The sequence below is a fragment of the Lissotriton helveticus genome, chromosome 3_2 (genome assembly GCF_964261635.1).
Source record: "Lissotriton helveticus chromosome 3_2, aLisHel1.1, whole genome shotgun sequence".
Taxonomy (NCBI): domain Eukaryota; kingdom Metazoa; phylum Chordata; class Amphibia; order Caudata; family Salamandridae; genus Lissotriton; species Lissotriton helveticus.
Genome location: NC_136062.1, coordinates 501,775,611 through 501,793,969, shown reverse-complemented (window position 1 = coordinate 501,793,969; position 18,359 = coordinate 501,775,611). Strand labels below are relative to the sequence as shown.

The 18,359-nt window shown below is 44.9% G+C and overlaps 1 protein-coding gene across 1 annotated transcript in view; it reads left to right on the top strand.

Annotated features, from left to right (window-relative positions):
• LOC144826182 (uncharacterized) overlaps positions 1 to 18,359 on the top strand; it is a 456,019-nt gene that overhangs the window by 78,346 nt on the left and 359,314 nt on the right. The window contains 1 exon segment of the mRNA XM_078684576.1: positions 17,817 to 17,909. Within this exon segment, the coding sequence (XP_078540702.1) occupies positions 17,817 to 17,909 (93 nt within the window).

The following is an 18,359-nucleotide window of genomic DNA, read 5'->3' as shown; positions in this document are numbered from 1 at the left end:
ACGCTTTTAGCTCCCATACCACAGAGTGCTATATTAGCACATCGCTGCTTTTAGCTCCCATAACACAGAGTGCGATATTAGCACATCTCCGCTTTTAGCTACCGAACTACAGAGTGCGATGTTAGCACATCAACGCTTTTAGCTCCCATACCACAGAGTGCGTTATTAGCACATCACTGCTTTTAGCTCCCATACCACAGTGTGCGATATTAGACGATATTAGCACATCGCTGCTTTTAGCTTCCATACCACAGAGTGCGCTATTAGCACATCGCTGCTTTTAGCTACTGAACCACAGAGTGCGATATTAGCACATTGCCGCTTTTAGCTCCCATACCACAGAGTATGATATTAGCACATCGCTGCTTTTAGCTCCCATACCACAGTGCTATATTAGCACATCCCCTCTTTTAGCTCCCATACCACAGAGTGAGATATTAGTACATCGCTGCTTTTAGCTACCGAACCACAGAGTATGATATTAGCACATCGCTGCTTTTCGCTCCCATACCACAGAGTGCGATATTAGCACATCTCCACTTTTAGCTACTGAACCACAGATTGCGATATTAGCACATCGCTGCTTTTAGCTCCCATACCACAGAGTGAGATATTAGCACATCGCTGCTTTTAGCTCCCATACCACAGAGTGCGATATTAGCACATCGCTGCTTTTAGCTCCCATACCACAGAGTGCGATATTAGCACATCGCTGCTTTTAGCTCCCATACCACAGAGTGAGATATTAGCACATCGCTGCTTTTAGCTCCCATACCACAGACTGCTACTATAGCACATCGCTGCTTTTAGCTACTGAACCACAGAGTGCGATATTAGCACATCGCTGATTTTAGCTCCCATACCACAGAGTGCAATATTAGCACATCTCCGCTTTTAGCTACTGAACCACAGAGTGCGATATTAGCACATCGCTGCTTTTAGCTCCCATACCACAGAGTGAGATATTAGCACATCGCTGCTTTTAGCTCCCATACCACAGAGTGCGATATTAGCACATCGCTGCTTTTAGCTACCGAACCACAGAGTGTGATGTTAGCACATCAACGCTTTTAGCTCCCATACCACAGAGTGCGATATTAGCACGTCGCTGCTTTTAGCTCCCATACCACAGAGTGCGATATTAGCACATCAACGCTTTTAGCTACCATACCACAGAGTGCGATGTTAGCACATCGCTACTTTTAGCTCCCATACCACAGACTGCTATTATAGCACATCAACGCTTTTAGCTACCGAACCACAGAGTGCGATGTTAGCACATCGCTGCTTTTAGCTCCCATACCACAGAGTGCGATATTAGCACATCGCTGCTTTTAGCTCCCATACCACAGAGTGCGATATTAGCACGTCGCTGCTTTTAGCTCCCATACCACAGAGTGCGATATTAGCACATCAACGCTTTTAGCTACCATACCACAGAGTGCGATATTAGCACATCTCCGCTTTTAGCTCCCATACCACAGAGTGCGATATTAGCACATCGCTACTTTTAGCTCCCATACCACAGACTGCTATTATAGCACATCAACACTTTTAGCTACCGAACCACAGAGTGCGATGTTAGCACATCGCTGCTTTTAGCTCCCATACCACAGAGTGCGATATTAGCACATCGCTGCTTTTACCTCCCATACCACAGAGTGCGATGTTAGCACATCGCTACTTTTAGCTCCCATACTACAGAGTGCGATTTTAGCTCCCATACTACAGAGTGCGATTTTAGCACATCACTGCTTTTAGCTCCCATACCACAGAGTGCGATATTGGCACATCCCCTCTGTTAGCTCCCGTACCACAGAGTGGGATATTAGCACATCGCTGCTTTTAGCTCCCATACCACAGAGTGCGATATTAGCAGATCTCCGCTTTTTGCTCCCGTACCACAGAGTGAGATATTAGCACATCTCCGCTTTTTGCTACCGTACCACAGAGTGAGATATTAGCACATCTCCGCTTTTTGCTACCGTACCACAGAGTTAGATATTAGCACATCAACGCTTTTTTGCTACCGTACCACAGAGTGAGATATTAGCACATCTCCGCTTTTTGCTACCGTACCACAGAGTGAGATATTAGCACATCAACGCTTTTTTGCTACCGTACCACAGAGTTAGATATTAGCACATCAACGCTTTTTTGCTACCGTACCACAGAGTGAGATATTAGCACATCGCTGCTTTTAGCTACCGAACCACAGAGTATGATATTAGCACATCGCTGCTTTTAGCTCCCATACCACAGAGTGCGATATTAGCACATCTCCACTTTTAGCTACTGAACCACAGATTGCGATATTAGCACATCGCTGCTTTTAGCTCCCATACCACAGAGTGAGATATTAGCACATCGCTGCTTTTAGCTCCCATACCACAGAGTGCGATATTAGCACATCGCTGCTTTTAGCTCCCATACCACAGAGTGCGATATTAGCACATCGCTGCTTTTAGCTCCCATACCACAGAGTGAGATATTAGCACATCGCTGCTTTTAGCTCCCATACCACAGACTGCTACTATAGCACATCGCTGCTTTTAGCTACTGAACCACAGAGTGCGATATTAGCACATCGCTGATTTTAGCTCCCATACCACAGAGTGCGATATTAGCACATCTCCGCTTTTAGCTACTGAACCACAGAGTGCGATATTAGCACATCGCTGCTTTTAGCTCCCATACCACAGAGTGAGATATTAGCACATCGCTGCTTTTAGCTCCCATACCACAGAGTGCGATATTAGCACATCGCTGCTTTTAGCTACCGAACCACAGAGTGTGATGTTAGCACATCAACGCTTTTAGCTCCCATACCACAGAGTGCGATATTAGCATGTCGCTGCTTTTAGCTCCCATACCACAGAGTGCGATATTAGCACATCAACGCTTTTAGCTACCATACCACAGAGTGCGATATTAGCACATCTCCGCTTTTAGCTCCCATACCACAGAGTGCGATATTAGCACATCGCTACTTTTAGCTCCCATACCACAGACTGCTATTATAGCACATTAACGATTTTAGCTACCGAACCACAGAGTGCGATGTTAGCACATCGCTGCTTTTAGCTCCCATACCACAGAGTGCGATATTAGCATATCGCTGCTTTTAGCTCCCATACCGCAGAGTGCGATATTAGCACATCGCTGCTTTTAGCTCCCATACCACAGAGTGCGATGTTAGCACATCGCTACTTTTAGCTCCCATACTACAGAGTGCGATTTTATCTCCCATACTACAGAGTGCGATTTTAGCACATCGCTGCTTTTAGCTCCCATACCACAGAGTGCGATATTAGCACATCCCCTCTTTTAGCTCCCGTACCACAGAGTGGGATATTAGCACATCGCTGCTTTTAGCTCCCATACCACAGAGTGCGATATTAGCAGATCTCCGCTTTTTGCTACCGTACCACAGAGTGAGATATTAGCACATCTCTGCTTTTTGCTACCGTACCACAGAGTTAGATATTAGCACATCAACGCTTTTTTGCTACCGTACCACAGAGTGAGATATTAGCACATCTCCGCTTTTTGATACCGTACCACAGAGTGAGATATTAGCACATCTCCGCTTTTTGCTACCGTACCACAGAGTTAGATATTAGCACATCAACGCTTTTTTGCTACCGTACCACAGAGTGAGATATTAGCACATCTCCGCTTTTAGCTCCCATACCACAGAGTGGTATATTAGCACATCGCTGCTTTTAGCTACCGAACCACAGAGTGCGATATTAGCACATCAACGCTTTTAGCTCCCATACCACAGAGTGCGATATTAGCACATCGCTGCTTTTAGCTCCCATACCACAGACTGCTATTATAGCACATCAACGCTTTTAGCTACCGAACCACAGAGTGCGATGTTAGCACATCGCTGCTTTTAGCTCCCATACCACAGAGTGCGATATTAGCACATTGCTGCTTTTAGCTCCCATACCACAGAGTGCGATATTAGCACATCGCTGCTTTTAGCTCCCATACCACAGAGTGCGATATTAGCACATCAACGCTTTTAGCTGCCGAACCACAGAGTGCGATATTAGCACATCACTGCTTTTAGCTACTGAACCACAGAGTGCGATATTAGCACATCTCCGCTTTTAGCTACCGAACCACAGACTGCGATTTTAGCACATCGCTGCTTTTAGCTCCCATACCACAGAGTGCGATATTAGCACATGAGCTGCTTTTAGCTCCCATACCACAGACTGCTATTATAGCACATCAACGCTTTTAGCTACCGAACCACAGACTGCTATTATAGCACATCAACGCTTTTAGCTACTGAACCACAGACTGCTATTATAGCACATCAACGCTTTTAGCTCCCATACCACTGAGTGCGATATTAGCACATCGCTGCTTTTAGCTACTGAACCACAGAGTGCGATATTAGCACATCGCTGCTTTTAGCTCCCATACCACAGAGTGCGATATTAGCACATCGCTGCTTTTAGCTCCCATACCACAGAGTGCGATATTAGCACACGCTGCTTTTAGCTCCCTTACCACAGAGTGCGATGTTAGCACATCAACGCTTTTAGCTCCCATACCACAGAGTGCTATATTAGCACATCGCTTCTTTTAGCTCCCATACCACAGACTGCTATTATAGCACATCAACGCTTTTAGCTCCCATACCACAGAGTGCTATATTAGCACATCGCTTCTTTTAGCTCCCATACCACAGACTGCTATTATAGCACATCAACGCTTTTAGCTACCGAACCACAGAGTGCGATATTAGTACATCGCTGCTTTTAGCTCCCATAACACAGAGTGCGTTATTAGCACATCACTGCTTTTAGCTCCCATACCACAGTGTGCGATATTAGCACATCGCTGCTTTTAGCTTCCATAACACAGAGTGCGCTATTAGCACATCGCTGCTTTTAGCTACTGAACCACAGAGTGCGATATTAGCACATCAACGCTTTTAGCCCCCATACCACAGTGCTATATTAGCACATCCCCTCTTTTAGCTCCCATACCACAGAGTGAGATATTAGCACATCGCTGCTTTTAGCTACCGAACCACAGAGTATGATATTAGCACATCGCTGCTTTTAGCTCCCATACCACAGAGTGAGATATTAGCACAACGCTGCTTTTAGCTCCCATACCACAGAGTGCGATTTTAGCACATCGCTGCTTTTAGCTCCCATAGCACAGAGTGCGATATTAGCACATCGCTGCTTTTAGCTCCCATACCACAGACTGCTATTATAGCACATCAACGCTTTTAGCTACCGAACCACAGAGTGCGATATTAGCACATAGCTGCTTTTAGCTCCCATACCACAGAGTGAGATATTAGCACATCGCTGCATTTACCTCCCATACCACAGAGTGCGATTTTAGCACATCGCTGCTTTTAGCTCCCATACCACAGAGTGCGATATTAGCGCATCGCTGCTTTTAGCTCCCATACCACAGAGTGCGATATTAGCACATTGCTGCTTTTAGCTACCGAACCACAGAGTGCGATGTTAGCACATCAACGCTTTTAGCTCCCATACCACAGAGTGCGATATTAGCACATCAACGCTTTTAGCTCCCATACCACAGAGTGGTATATTAGCACATCGCTGCTTTTAGCTACCGAACCACAGAGTGCGATATTAGCACATCAACGCTTTTAGCTCCCATACCCCAGAGTGCGATATTAGCACATCGCTGCTGTTAGCTCCCATACCACAGAGTGCGATATTAGCACATCGCTGCTTTTAGCTCCCATACCACTGAGTGGGATATTAGCACATCGCTGCTTTTAGCTCCCATACCACAGAGTGCTATTATAGCACATCAACGCTTTTAGCTACCGAACCACAGAGTGCGATGTTAGCACATCGCTGCTTTTAGCTCCCATACCACAGAGTGCGATATTAGCACATCGCTGCTTTTAGCTCCCATACCACAGAGTGCGATATTAGCACATCGCTGCTTTTAGCTCCCATACCACAGAGTGCGATGTTAGCACATCGCTACTTTTAGCTCCCATACCACAGACTGCTATTATAGCACATCAACGCTTTTAGCTCCCATACCACAGAGTGCTATATTAGCACATCGCTGCTTTTAGCTACCGAACCACAGAGTGCGATATTAGCACATCAACGCTTTTAGCTCCCATACCACAGAGTGCGATATTAGCACATCGCTGCTTTTAGCTCCCATACCACAGTGTGCGATATTAGCACATCGCTGCTTTTAGCTCCCATACCACAGAGTGCGATATTAGCAGATCGCTGCTTTTAGCTCCCATACCACAGACTGCTATTATAGCACATCAACGCTTTTAGCTACCGAACCACAGAGAGCGATATTAGCAGATCGCTGCTTTTAGCTCCCATACCACAGACTGCTATTATAGCACATCAACGCTTTTAGCTACCGAACCACAGAGTGCGATATTAGCACATCGCTGCTTTTAGCTACCGAACCACAGAGTGCGATATTAGTACATCGCTGCTTTTAGCTCCCATAACACAGAGTGCGATATTAGCACATCTCCGCTTTTAGCTCCCATACCACAGACTGCTATTATAGCACATCGCTGCTTTTAGCTCCCATACCACAGAGTGCGATATTAGCACATCGCTGCTTTTAGCTCCCATACCACAGACTGCTATTATAGCACATCAACGCTTTTAGCTACCGAACCACAGAGTGCGATATTAGCACATAGCTGCTTTTAGCTCCCATACCACAGAGTGAGATATTAGCACATCGCTGCTTTTAGCTCCCATACCACAGACTGCTATTATAGCACATCTCCGCTTTTAGCTACCGAACCACAGAGTGCGATTTTAGCACATCGCTGCTTTTAGCTCCCATACCACAGAGTGCGATATTAGCACATCGCTGCTTTTAGCTCCCATACCACAGACTGCTATTATAGCACATCAACGCTTTTAGCTACCGAACCACAGAGTGCGATATTAGCACATAGCTGCTTTTAGCTCCCATACCACAGAGTGAGATATTAGCACATCGCTGCTTTTACCTCCCATACCACAGAGTGCGATTTTAGCACATCGCTGCTTTTAGCTCCCATACCACAGAGTGCGATATTAGCACATTGCTGCTTTTAGCTCCCATACCACAGAGTGGTATATTAGCACATCGCTGCTTTTAGCTACCGAACCACAGAGTGCGATATTAGCACATCAACGCTTTTAGCTCCCATACCCCAGAGTGCGATATTAGCACATCGCTGCTTTTAGTTCCCATTCCACAGAGTGCTATTATAGCACATCAACGCTTTTAGCTACCGAACCACAGAGTGCGATGTTAGCACATCGCTGCTTTTAGCTCCCATACCACAGAGTGCGATATTAGCACATCGCTGCTTTTAGCTCCCATACCACAGAGTGCGATATTAGCACATCGCTGCTTTTAGCTCCCATACCACAGAGTGGTATATTAGCACATCGCTGCTTTTAGCTACCGAACCACAGAGTGCGATGTTAGCACATCAACGCTTTTAGCTACCGAACCACAGAGTGCGATGTTAGCACATCAACGCTTTTAGCTACCGAACCACAGAGTGCGATGTTAGCACATCAACGCTTTTAGCTCCCATACCACAGAGTGCGATATTAGCACATCGCTGCTTTTAGCTCCCATACCACAGAGTGGTATATTAGCACATCGCTGCTTTTAGCTACCGAACCACAGAGTGCGATATTAGCACATCAACGCTTTTAGCTCCCATACCCCAGAGTGCGATATTAGCACATCGCTGCTTTTAGCTCCCATACCACAGAGTGCTATATTCGCACATCGCTGCTTTTAGCTCCCATACCCCAGAGTGCGATATTAGCACATCGCTGCTTTTAGCTCCCATACCACAGAGTGCTATATTAGCACATCGCTGCTTTTAGCTCCCATACCACAGACTGCTATTATAGCACATCAACGCTTTTAGCTACCGAACCACAGAGTGCGATGTTAGCACATCGCTGCTTTTAGCTCCCATACCACATAGTGCGATATTAGCACATCGCTGCTTTTAGCTCCCATACCACAGAGTGCGATATTAGCACATCGCTGCTTTTAGCTCCCATACCACAGAGTGCGATGTTAGCACATCGCTACTTTTAGCTCCCATACCACAGACTGCTATTATAGCACATCAACGCTTTTAGCTCCCATACCACAGAGTGCTATATTAGCACATCGCTGCTTTTAGCTCCCATACCACAGACTGCTATTATAGCACATCAACGCTTTTAGCTCCCATACCACAGAGTGCTATATTAGTACATCGCTGCTTTTAGCTCCCATAACACAGAGTGCGATATTAGCACATCTCCGCTTTTAGCTACCGAACTACAGAGTGCGATGTTAGCACATCAACGCTTTTAGCTCCCATACCACAGAGTGCGTTATTAGCACATCACTGCTTTTAGCTCCCATACCACAGTGTGCGATATTAGCACATCGCTGCTTTTAGCTTCCATACCACAGAGTGCGCTATTAGCACATCGCTGCTTTTAGCTACTGAACCACAGAGTGCGATATTAGCACATCGCCGCTTTTAGCTCCCATACCACAGAGTATGATATTAGCACATCGCTGCTTTTAGCTCCCATACCACAGTGCTATATTAGCACATCCCCTCTTTTAGCTCCCATACCACAGAGTGAGATATTAGCACATCGCTGCTTTTAGCTACCGAACCACAGAGTATGATATTAGCACATCGGTGCTTTTAGCTCCCATACCACAGAGTGCGATATTAGCACATCTCCACTTTTAGCTACTGAACCACAGATTGCGATATTAGCACATCGCTGCTTTTAGCTCCCATACCACAGAGTGAGATATTAGCACATCGCTGCTTTTAGCTCCCATACCACAGAGTGCGATATTAGCACATCGCTGCTTTTAGCTCCCATACCACAGAGTGCGATATTAGCACATCGCTGCTTTTAGCTCCCATACCACAGAGTGAGATATTAGCACATCGCTGCTTTTAGCTCCCATACCACAGACTGCTACTATAGCACATCGCTGCTTTTAGCTACTGAACCACAGAGTGCGATATTAGCACATCGCTGATTTTAGCTCCCATACCACAGAGTGCGATATTAGCACATCTCCGCTTTTAGCTACTGAACCACAGAGTGCGATATTAGCACATCGCTGCTTTTAGCTCCCATACCACAGAGTGAGATATTAGCACATCGCTGCTTTTAGCTCCCATACCACAGAGTGCGATATTAGCACATCGCTGCTTTTAGCTACCGAACCACAGAGTGTGATGTTAGCACATGAACGCTTTTAGCTCCCATACCACAGAGTGCGATATTAGCACGTCGCTGCTTTTAGCTCCCATACCACAGAGTGCGATATTAGCACATCAACGCTTTTAGCTACCAAACCACAGAGTGCGATATTAGCACATCGCTACTTTTAGCTCCCATACCACAGACTGCTATTATAGCACATCAACGCTTTTAGCTACCGAACCACAGAGTGCGATGTTAGCACATCGCTGCTTTTAGCTCCCATACCACAGAGTGCGATATTAGCACATCGCTGCTTTTAGCTCCCATACCACAGAGTGCGATATTAGCACGTCGCTGCTTTTAGCTCCCATACCACAGAGTGCGATATTAGCACATCAACGCTTTTAGCTACCATACCACAGAGTGCGATATTAGCACATCTCCGCTTTTAGCTCCCATACCACAGAGTGCGATATTAGCACATCACTACTTTTAGCTCCCATACCACAGACTGCTATTATAGCACATCAACGCTTTTAGCTACCGAACCACAGAGTGCGATGTTAGCACATCGCTGCTTTTAGCTCCCCTACCACAGAGTGTGATATTAGCACATCGCTGCTTTTAGCTCCCATACCACAGAGTGCGATGTTAGCACATCGCTACTTTTAGCTCCCATACTACAGAGTGCGATTTTAGCTCCCATACTACAGAGTGCTATTTTAGCACATCACTGCTTTTAGCTCCCATACCACAGAGTGCGATATTAGCACATCCCCTCTTTTAGCTCCCGTACCACAGAGTGGGATTTTAGCACATCGCTGCTTTTAGCTCCCATACCACAGAGTGCGATATTAGCAGATCTCCGCTTTTTGCTCCCGTACCACAGAGTGAGATATTAGCACATCTCCGCTTTTTGCTACCGTACCACAGAGTGAGATATTAGCACATCTCCGCTTTTTGCTACCGTACCACAGAGTTAGATATTAGCACATCAACACTTTTTTGCTACCGTACCACAGAGTGAGATATTAGCACATCTCCGCTTTTTGCTACCGTACCACAGAGTGAGATATTAGCACATCAACGCTTTTTTGCTACCGTACCACAGAGTGAGATATTAGCACATCGCTGCTTTTAGCTACCGAACCACAGAGTATGATATTAGCACATCGCTGCTTTTAGCTCCCATACCACAGAGTGCGATATTAGCACATCTCCACTTTTAGCTACTGAACCACAGATTGCGATATTAGCACATCGCTGCTTTTAGCTCCCATACCACAGAGTGAGATATTAGCACATCGCTGCTTTTAGCTCCCATACCACAGAGTGCGATATTAGCACATCGCTGCTTTTAGCTCCCATACCACAGAGTGCGATATTAGCACATCGCTGCTTTTAGCTCCCATACCACAGAGTGAGATATTAGCACATCGCTGCTTTTAGCTCCCATACCACAGACTGCTACTATAGCACATCGCTGCTTTTAGCTACTGAACCACAGAGTGCGATATTAGCACATCGCTGATTTTAGCTCCCATACCACAGAGTGCGATATTAGCACATCTCCGCTTTTAGCTACTGAACCACAGAGTGCGATATTAGCACATCGCTGCTTTTAGCTCCCATACCACAGAGTGAGATATTAGCACATCGCTGCTTTTAGCTACCGAACCACAGAGTGCGATATTAGCACGTCGCTGCTTTTAGCTCCCATACCACAGAGTGCGATATTAGCACGTCGCTGCTTTTAGCTCCCATACCACAGAGTGCGATATTAGCACATCAACGCTTTTAGCTACCATACCACAGAGTGCGATATTAGCACATCTCCGCTTTTAGCTCCCATACCACAGAGTGCGATATTAGCACATCGCTACTTTTAGCTCCCATACCACAGACTGCTATTATAGCACATCAACGCTTTTAGCTACCGAACCACAGAGTGCGATGTTAGCACATCGCTGCTTTTAGCTCCCATACCACAGAGTGCGATATTAGCACATCGCTGCTTTTAGCTCCCATACCACAGAGTGCGATATTAGCACATCGCTGCTTTTAGCTCCCATACCACAGAGTGCGATGTTAGCACATCGCTACTTTTAGCTCCCATACTACAGAGTGCGATTTTAGCTCCCATACTACAGAGTGCGATTTTAGCACATCGCTGCTTTTAGCTCCCATACCACAGAGTGCGATATTAGCACATCCCCTCTTTTAGCTCCCGTACCACAGAGTGGGATATTAGCACATCGCTGCTTTTAGCTCCCATACCACAGAGTGCGATATTAGCAGATCTCCGCTTTTTGCTACCGTACCACAGAGTGAGATATTAGCACATCTCTGCTTTTTGCTACCGTACCACAGAGTTAGATATTAGCACATCAACGCTTTTTTGCTACCGTACCACAGAGTGAGATATTAGCACATCTCCGCTTTTTGATACCGTACCACAGAGTGAGATATTAGCACATCTCCGCTTTTTGCTACCGTACCACAGAGTTAGATATTAGCACATCAACGCTTTTTTGCTACCGTACCACAGAGTGAGATATTAGCACATCTCCGCTTTTAGCTCCCATACCACAGAGTGCGATGTTAGCACATCGCTACTTTTAGCTCCCATACTACAGAGTGCGATATTAGCACATCGCTGCTTTTAGCTCCCATAACACAGAGTGCGATATTAGCACATCAACGCTTTTAGCTCCCATACCACAGAGTGGTATATTAGCACATCGCTGCTTTTAGCTACCGAACCACAGAGTGCGATATTAGCACATCAACGCTTTTAGCTCCCATACCACAGAGTGCGATATTAGCACATCGCTGCTTTTAGCTCCCATACCACAGACTGCTATTATAGCACATCAACGCTTTTAGCTACCGAACCACAGAGTGCGATGTTAGCACATCGCTGCTTTTAGCTCCCATACCACAGAGTGCGATATTAGCACATCGCTGCTTTTAGCTCCCATACCACAGAGTGCGATATTAGCACATCGCTGCTTTTAGCTCCCATACCACAGAGTGCGATGTTAGCACATCGCTACTTTTGGCTCCCATACCACAGACTGCTATTATAGCACATCAACGCTTTTAGCTCCCATACCACAGAGTGCTATATTACCACATCGCTGCTTTTAGCTCCCATACCAACAGACTGCTATTATAGCACATCAACGCTTTTAGCTACCGAACCACAGAGTGCGATATTAGCACATCGCTGCTTTTAGCTACCGAACCACAGAGTGCGATATTAGTACATCGCTGCTTTTAGCTCCCATAACACAGAGTGCGATATTAGCACATCTCCGCTTTTAGCTACCGAACCACAGAGTGCGATTTTAGCACATCGCTGCTTTTAGCTCCCATACCACAGAGTGCGATATTAGCACATCGCTGCTTTTAGCTCCCATACCACAGACTGCTATTATAGCACATCAACGCTTTTAGCTACCGAACCACAGAGTGCGATATTAGCACATAGCTGCTTTTAGCTCCCATACCACAGAGTGAGATATTAGCACATCGCTGCTTTTACCTCCCATACCACAGAGTGCAATTTTAGCACATTGCTGCTTTTAGCTCCCATACCACAGAGTGCGATGTTAGCACATCAACGCTTTTAGCTCCCATACCACAGAGTGCGATATTAGCACATCGCTGCTTTTAGCTCCCATACCACAATGTGGTATATTAGCACATGGCTGCTTTTAGCTACCGAACCACAGAGTGCTATATTAGCACATCGCTGCTTTTAGCTCCCATACCACAGAGTGCGATATTAGCACATTGCTGCTTTTAGCTACCGAACCACAGACTGCTATTATAGCACATCAACGCTTTTAGCTCCCATACCACAGAGTGCGATATTAGCACATCGCTGCTTTTAGCTCCCATACCACAGAGTGCGATGTTAGCACATCGCTACTTTTAGCTCCCATACCACAGACTGCTATTATAGCACATCAACTCTTTTAGCTCCCATACCACAGAGTGCTATATTAGCACATCGCTGCTTTTAGCTCCCATACCACAGACTGCTATTATAGCACATCAACGCTTTTAGCTCCCATACCACAGAGTGCTATATTAGTACATCGCTGCTTTTAGCTCCCATAACACAGAGTGCGATATTAGCACATCTCCGCTTTTAGCTACCGAACCACAGAGTGCGATGTTAGCACATCAACGCTTTTAGCTCCCATACCACAGAGTGCGTTATTAGCACATCACTGCTTTTAGCTCCCATACCACAGTGTGCGATATTAGCACATCGCTGCTTTTAGCTTCCATACCACAGAGTGCGCTATTAGCACATCGCTGCTTTTAGCTACTGAACCACAGAGTGCGATATTAGCACATCGCCGCTTTTAGCTCCCATACCACAGAGTATGATATTAGCACATCGCTGCTTTTAGCTCCCATACCACAGAGTGCGATATTAGCACATCAACGCTTTTAGCTCCCATACCACAGAGTGAGATATTAGCACATCGCTGCTTTTAGCTACCGAACCACAGAGTATGATATTAGCACATCGCTGCTTTTAGCTCCCATACCACAGAGTGCGATATTAGCACATCTCCACTTTTAGCTACTGAACCACAGATTGCGATATTAGCACATCGCTCCTTTTAGCTCCCATACCACAGAGTGAGATATTAGCACATCGCTGCTTTTAGCTCCCATATCACAGAGTGCGATGTTAGCACATCAACGCTTTTAGCTCCCATACCACAGAGTGCGATATTAGCACATCGCTGCTTTTAGCTCCCATACCACAATGTGGTATATTAGCACATGGCTGCTTTTAGCTACCGAACCACAGAGTGCTATATTAGCACATCGCTGCTTTTAGCTCCCATACCACAGAGTGCGATATTAGCACATTGCTGCTTTTAGCTACCGAACCACAGACTGCTATTATAGCACATCAACGCTTTTAGCTCCCATACCACAGAGTGCGATATTAGCACATCGCTGCTTTTAGCTCCCATACCACAGAGTGCGATGTTAGCACATCGCTACTTTTAGCTCCCATACCACAGACTGCTATTATAGCACATCAACTCTTTTAGCTCCCATACCACAGAGTGCTATATTAGCACATCGCTGCTTTTAGCTCCCATACCACAGACTGCTATTATAGCACATCAACGCTTTTAGCTCCCATACCACAGAGTGCTATATTAGTACATCGCTGCTTTTAGCTCCCATAACACAGAGTGCGATATTAGCACATCTCCGCTTTTAGCTACCGAACCACAGAGTGCGATGTTAGCACATCAACGCTTTTAGCTCCCATACCACAGAGTGCGTTATTAGCACATCACTGCTTTTAGCTCCCATACCACAGTGTGCGATATTAGCACATCGCTGCTTTTAGCTTCCATACCACAGAGTGCGCTATTAGCACATCGCTGCTTTTAGCTACTGAACCACAGAGTGCGATATTAGCACATCGCCGCTTTTAACTCCCATACCACAGAGTATGATATTAGCACATCGCTGCTTTTAGCTCCCATACCACAGAGTGCGATATTAGCACATCAACGCTTTTAGCTCCCATACCACAGAGTGAGATATTAGCACATCGCTGCTTTTAGCTACCGAACCACAGAGTATGATATTAGCACATCGCTGCTTTTAGCTCCCATACCACAGAGTGCGATATTAGCACATCTCCACTTTTAGCTACTGAACCACAGATTGCGATATTAGCACATCGCTCCTTTTAGCTCCCATACCACAGAGTGAGATATTAGCACATCGCTGCTTTTAGCTCCCATATCACAGAGTGCGATATTAGCACATCGCTGCTTTTAGCTCCCATACCACAGAGTGCGATATTAGCACATCGCTGCTTTTAGCTCCCATACCACAGACTGCTACTATAGCACATCGCTGCTTTTAGCTACTGAACCACAGAGTGCGATATTAGCACATCGCTGCTTTTAGCTCCCATACCACAGACTGCTACTATAGCACATCGCAGCTTTTAGCTACCGAACCACAGAGTGTGATGTTAGCACATCAACTCTTTTAGCTCCCATACCACAGAGTGCGATATTAGCACGTCGCTGCTTTTAGCTCCCATACCACAGAGTGCGATATTAGCACATCAACGCTTTTAGCTACCATACCAGAGTGCGATATTAGCACATCGCTCCTTTAACTCCCATACCACAGTCTGCTATTATAGCACATCAACGCTTTTAGCTACCGAACCACAGAGTGCGATGTTAGCACATCGCTGCTTTTAGCTCCCATACCACAGAGTGCGATATTAGCACATCGCTGCTTTTAGCTCCCATACCACAGAGTGCGATATTAGCACATCGCTGCTTTTAGCTCCCATACCACAGAGTGCGATGTTAGCACATCGCTACTTTTAGCTCCCATACTACAGAGTGCGATTTTAGCTCCAATACTACAGAGTGCGATTTTAGCACATCGCTGCTTTTAGCTCCCATACCACAGAGTGCGATATTAGCACATCCCCTCTTTTAGCTCCCGTACCACAGAGTGGGATATTAGCACATCGCTGCTTTTAGCTCCCATACCACAGAGTGCGATATTAGCAGATCTCCGCTTTTTGCTACCGTACCACAGAGTGAGATATTAGCACATCTCCGCTTTTTGCTACCGTACCACAGAGTTAGATATTAGCACATCAACGCTTTTTTGCTACCGTACCACAGAGTGAGATATTAGCACATCTCCGCTTTTTGCTACCGTACCACAGAGTGAGATATTAGCACATCAATGCTTTTTTGCTACCGTACCACAGAGTTAGATATTAGCACATCAACGCTTTTTTGCTACCGTACCACAGAGTGAGATATTAGCACATCTCCGCTTTTTGCTACCGTACCACAGAGTTAGATATTAGCACATCAACACTTTTTTGCTACCGTACCACAGAATGAGATATTAGCACATCTCCGCTTTTTGCTACCGTACCACAGAGTGAGATATTAGCACATCAACGCTTTTTTGCTACCGTACCACAGAGTTAGATATTAGCACATCAACGCTTTTTTGCTACCGTACCACAGAGTGAGATATTAGCACATCTCCGCTTTTTGCTACCGTACCACAGAGTTAGATATTAGCACATCTCCGCTTTTTGCTACTGTACCACAGAGTGCGATATTAGCACATCTCTGCTTTTTGCTACTGTACCACAGAGTGCGATACTACGAAGTGTTGTACAAGCTCCCAAGGGAGCAAAGCTTTAATCCGGAAAGATGACCTGGTTGGATTTTTATGTGTGTGGTATTTGAGAAATGCCAAGACTTGAGCCCTTGAATATTGATCATTGAAAGGTTTTTCTGTTGAATCTAAACAGATAGTTTAGAAGGACATTGCCGGATTTGAATTACAATGAAGGTGTTTTAAGAGTAAGAGTGTTTTGCTCATTCTGTAAATCTGCACACAAGCCTTTCACATCTTTGTTTTTTTGTGGATTATAATTTAGCTCTGTTTAGATTTGGCCAACTTCAGAAAGCTCTGTGGCCTTTGTCATAGTTTGGCAGATGGCATACTCCGGCAAATCATAGCAGATATCTCGTCTGCTATCTTATAAGTGCCCTACTCTATATCGCGCTTATAACACATAGGATTCTGCTATATCTGTGTTAAAAGCCTTTCTCTAATTTCTTTATAATCGGCGACATGTGATGCACCCAACCCCGGATTATAAAAAACAACAAAAAAAAACATAACTCAACTCTAATAACTTCTTACAGTTGAGTTCTGACATCATAGTGCCTGCTGCAAGCAGCTGAGGTGAAAGGCAGGTCAGGCCCCACAGCATAATTAAAGCAGCTGTTTAAACAATGAAAACAAAATATTGCTTTTCTTTCATCACCTCTGTTTTTCTAGTTGTATGACGACAATCTGAATTGAGGGAATTTATGGCAATATGTTTAGTTTGTACAGTTCTTAGGTTTTTATAGAAAAGTTGGAAACTTTCCCTATATTTCTACCTTGTTTATTTTTAATTACTTATATTAAATTGATTCTAATATTTTTTTAATAAGTATCTAACAACTTTGAATGTGTCTAATTTTGCATAAAAGATTGTACAGTTATATTTTTATTCTTCTTCTTTGCAAAGATGCTCTCTCTTATATAAAAGAGCTATTCACCAATAATTTTAAAGGGTTTGTGGGAAAAGTGATGATTTGACCTTTTATAATAAGAAATAAAGCATCCCCGCCATATATCATAAGGATATTGCAAGTCACCTAGGAGTTCCCTAACCTTATAAGGGAACTCGGCCCTCTGCCTCATTCCTCTACATGGGTCATGGAACTCCTTGGTAACATGCAATATCCTTACAATGTACGGCAGGGGGTACTTTATCCCATATAATACGGCAGGTGGGATATTGTCCACATTTGTGATGGAGTATCCTGCCTTCCAAACTCTAAATAAGGCTGTTAGTGCGTCCAAATCTGCATGAGGTCAACCCATTAAATGCATTGTCATGTTGGAATTGCATTTAAAATGTGATTTATGATACAAAATGTGTATTCCTTGCAGCAGTGTTTTCTTTTCACAATACTGATGTGGAGCGACAGCTGAAGGATTATCATTGCCCAAAGAGAGAGGAAAACAGCACCTGCCCCTATTCAGGTAAGTTACAAACATTACAATATCCCTAAATTACAAAGAGGGCACTGTGAGATGAGGCCTCGCAGAGGTTAAGCATCTCCGCAGGCTTTTAGAGATGGGGCAGTCAGACCTCGAATGGTTTGCAATGTCTAGAAATGTCCTGGAAGCATGTGGTTTCAATTCCTCTATATTAATGATAAGTAGCTTTTAAGATGTTCAGCCCTAACTTCCTTAAAATGTCATGGAAAGGGAAAGAAGTGGATGAGGAAAGGTGAGGGAAGGAAAAGATGTATAATTAGTCTCAGGCTGCTATAAGAGTTGATAAGTAGCTAACTAAGTCCACGCAGTGTGTGGACGTTACCAGTAATGTAATTCTGCTGAACAATTTTAGTTCAGTGAATCCACAAGTTGACGGTTATTAACCCAACTTGCAGGAATGTAAATTCTCTCTTTTTGGGCTCTGCAAATTTT